This window comes from Crassostrea angulata, chromosome 8 (assembly GCF_025612915.1).
Source record: "Crassostrea angulata isolate pt1a10 chromosome 8, ASM2561291v2, whole genome shotgun sequence".
NCBI classification, from domain to species: domain Eukaryota; kingdom Metazoa; phylum Mollusca; class Bivalvia; order Ostreida; family Ostreidae; genus Magallana; species Magallana angulata.
In genome coordinates this window covers 32,824,034-32,827,486 of record NC_069118.1, presented here as the reverse complement: position 1 = coordinate 32,827,486, position 3,453 = coordinate 32,824,034, and the positions used below count along the sequence as shown (strand labels likewise).

At 32.3% G+C, this 3,453-nt stretch overlaps 1 protein-coding gene across 1 annotated transcript; it reads right to left on the bottom strand.

Annotated features, from left to right (window-relative positions):
- Positions 1-319: 319 nt before the first annotated feature.
- LOC128158770 (latrophilin receptor-like protein A) lies at positions 320-3,218 on the bottom strand. The gene has a single exon (XM_052821727.1). The coding sequence runs from the start codon at positions 3,127-3,129 to the stop codon at positions 1,654-1,656; it is 1,476 nt and encodes a 491-aa protein (XP_052677687.1). The 5' UTR covers positions 3,130-3,218; the 3' UTR covers positions 320-1,653.
- Positions 3,219-3,453: the final 235 nt, after the last annotated feature.

Genomic DNA, 3,453 nt, shown 5'->3' with positions numbered 1-3,453 from the left:
CCTTTGACAACCCCCCCCTCCCCTTGCCCTATCTCACTCTCATAATTTTTAAACGTTATTTGCTATTAAATCAATAAGTGCTAGACTTAGAATCTAGCTGTTCCAGCGCTGCATGTCATATGGATTTCTTACAATTTGCATTTCAATTTGTGCATTTGATGGTATATAAGAATTCACAATATCAGTTTAAAATCAACACTTTGATATTTAGCGTACAACATTTAATTTTTTGTTCAATGTTATTTTTAAAAAAAACAATGCCATTTTTACACTTGTTTAATTTCAATCGTACAAACCATGTTTATACATATATATTCAGCTTTAACTTAGTTTTTATAAAATTAAAAAAACAACACACAATACGGTTGTACAACAAGAAACATCAAATTGAGTTTTTAAGAAAAATACCGTTATTCTTTCTCAGTAACAACAAATTTTGTATTTAATTCCAAAAACATGAATAATTATAGGCTTTTAAAATTTTTCATATAAAAACAAATTAAAAGTAACACCGCGTCGTTAATCAAATATCAGTAGACTGAGTGTTTTTTTTATCGTAAATGCGCGGTGAAGGCTTCATGTACATGAAAGTAAAAATCCTGGCTTCACTAAAAGTAAATCAATTGCTTTCTTCAGTTTTAAAATTTTTTAGGATGCAGATAAAGCTCAAACATGATTGCAGAAGCATCTGTAACGACTGGCTCGGTGAAATCTGCATAATTATTAGGCAATCTAATTAAAATTAGAACTTCCATCCGCTCCCCGGTTTCCACGGGACATATCGATAACCGGGGAGCGGATGGAAGTTCTAATTTTACACAACATATCGAAAACCGGGGAGCGGATGGACGTTCTAATTTTAATTAGATTGAATTATTAGGCTAGTTTTAATTCTAATTATTTTCATTATTTATTCTATATCTAATTAAATTTTAAGAATTTTGAATACTTATTATATTAATTGTTATTTGTAAAAAGACGAAAGGATTTAAAAACCATGAATCGTAGTACAATAAATTCAAAAAATATTACAAAATTGACATTTTATCCAATTGAAAAAGCAGATGCAATATATACACAAAGAGAATTAATGACTTTTAATGGTGACACAATAAAAAACAGAAAAGAAAATTGCAAAAAGTCATACAATAAATACATATACATATATTTAGATAAGTCCAATTAGTTTAAAAAAAAAACCTAGCTGTACTTTTTTTTCAGATAGCTTGAATTAAAAAAAGTTTGGATAAGAAAATTACTTGCAGGATTAACTTTGTATCGATTATGTTCTTTTTCGCGTGGTTATTTAATATGTGTTTTTTCATATACTAAGGACATTTAATGTACGTATTCGATTTTTCTATTTATTAAAAAAAACGCAATACTTTCACTTTTATTTTGAGAATAAAGTATATATCTTCTGTGTAGGACTCAATATGTAGCATGAAATCATATTGGGTAGTTTTGTTCATCTGTCAGTTTCTCTATAGTCAATACTAGTATCAAAGGTTAGTTTAAAAGATTTGTTTTGTTGCTTTATCTGTAAAATACAATCAGGTATAGATTGTAAAAAACGTTTTTCTTATCATTGGCAATTAAACAATTTAGTGCAAGGACATTATTGTTTGTTCCTAACGATTAGTGTTGCATTGATTAAGTACTCGTATGAGTAGACGAGTGGTGAGAACTTCTTCGGGACGAGCCAAACTTGTTGAACGCCTTTCTGTACAAATTAAACACCCGGTTATTATACACGTAGCTTGTGAAAAGGAACAAACCCTGTAGACCATTCAGGATAGCAATGATGTAAGAGAGGACAGAAACGCCGATGAAAGTGTCCACAACTTGTAGCAGCCACGACACACCCGTTAGAGTAAACAGTTTGACGTATACGGTGAGTTGAATACGATAGCCTGTCGTACTCTCAACATTGGGTGTGGAGTGTATCTTGTAGGCGGTCATTATGTAAAACGTGATATTAGTAATACAGACGATCAACAAAGGTCCGATCAGTGTGACAATAAAAGCCGTTCTACTCGTCATCAAAGTCATTAATTTGTCATAGCCAGTGAACTCGCCGTTCGTAATAATCAAAGACACAGTGATATTAGCGGAGACTATTAAAACCGAGATACCGGTGGCGTACGCGAGGTATTTTACAATAGTCAGTCGATTGTATGATTTGGTACGTACACTACGTGTCTCTGTGTGAAAAACACGAAACATGTGAAAGGAACATACTTGAAGCCAAAAAAACGTTGATAACCAGAAAAAGTGGGTTAAAGCGGATACTAAAACCATTGCCGTTGAACGAAAAAACGGTCTGACTACTATACAAAGTTGTGCAAAAAACAAAAAGAAAACCAAAAGCAAATTGTTCCAACCAGGAAGGGTACGTAGACTTGGAAACGCACAATAGGTAAGGAATGTAATCAACAAGAACAAAAGTGATACACAAATAAGTGACAAAGTTATATATGACAAAGTTCGATTTTCATGAATCAAGATCTCTTCCAGCGTCTGTATGTACATTTGTATGTCCTTGGCACAAACTCTTAATCCACCATCAAAATATGATTCAAATTTATGGACTGAAATTGAAAATCCAGAGTAGTAATATTCATTTTGAATATTAGTCCAATCAACACCAAATTCATTGCCTTTCAAGTGAATTTGTAGGCACGTTAGAATCGGACTAACCAATATATTTTTAAAAATGCTTATTGCACTATAACGTGAATTCGCCTTTATAAAGCAATTTTGTTCCTTGCTAAGTTTCAATGCCAGATGCGGTAACATAAGTGATTCTCCACTCCTCGTTACTGTGACAGTAACATCAGAATTATCATCAAGCGTCCAGTTTGATGAAGTTTGAGTGAAATTTATTAGCTTTGATTCCACTGCATCCCTGTTTAAGAGAAAATGTGGTTGGAAGACCTGAAGGTATACGAGTAAATCACCATTTCTCACATTAGTGGCACTGCAAATGTACGGACTTTTAATGAACAAATCTTCTACAAAAACATTGTGACTGATTATTTTTTCTATTGTAGTAGTGATATGATTTCGTAAGCTTCGTAACAGAACTTCGTGTGTCTCATTATTTTCTGTAAGTTTTACAAACTTCATATTCAGCGATAAAGTGTATCTAAGTCTAGATGTATATGTAAACAACGATATACAGGCACCGTTTTGTTCATATTTTCCTGGAAAGCACGTTAAGTTTCTGCACGCATGCTGAAAAACAAACAAAAATATTAAAAGTAACAATTTGTAATATAAAAAGCAGATTTAAAATTCGATTCTACATACCGACCGTGGATTAAATTTTATTTATACATGAAAAAAGATAACTTCTAAATAAAGAGTAACAGACAAGAACAGTACAGACAAGTGAAAAGCAAACCGGATTTTCTTTTATGTGAACTGTATCAAAAATCCATGTAAACCCTG

Excerpts from the sequence above, each read along its gene's own strand:
- LOC128158770 (XM_052821727.1), bottom strand. The coding sequence starts at position 3,129 with ATGAAGTTTGTAAAACTTACAGAAAATAATGAGACACACGAAGTTCTG.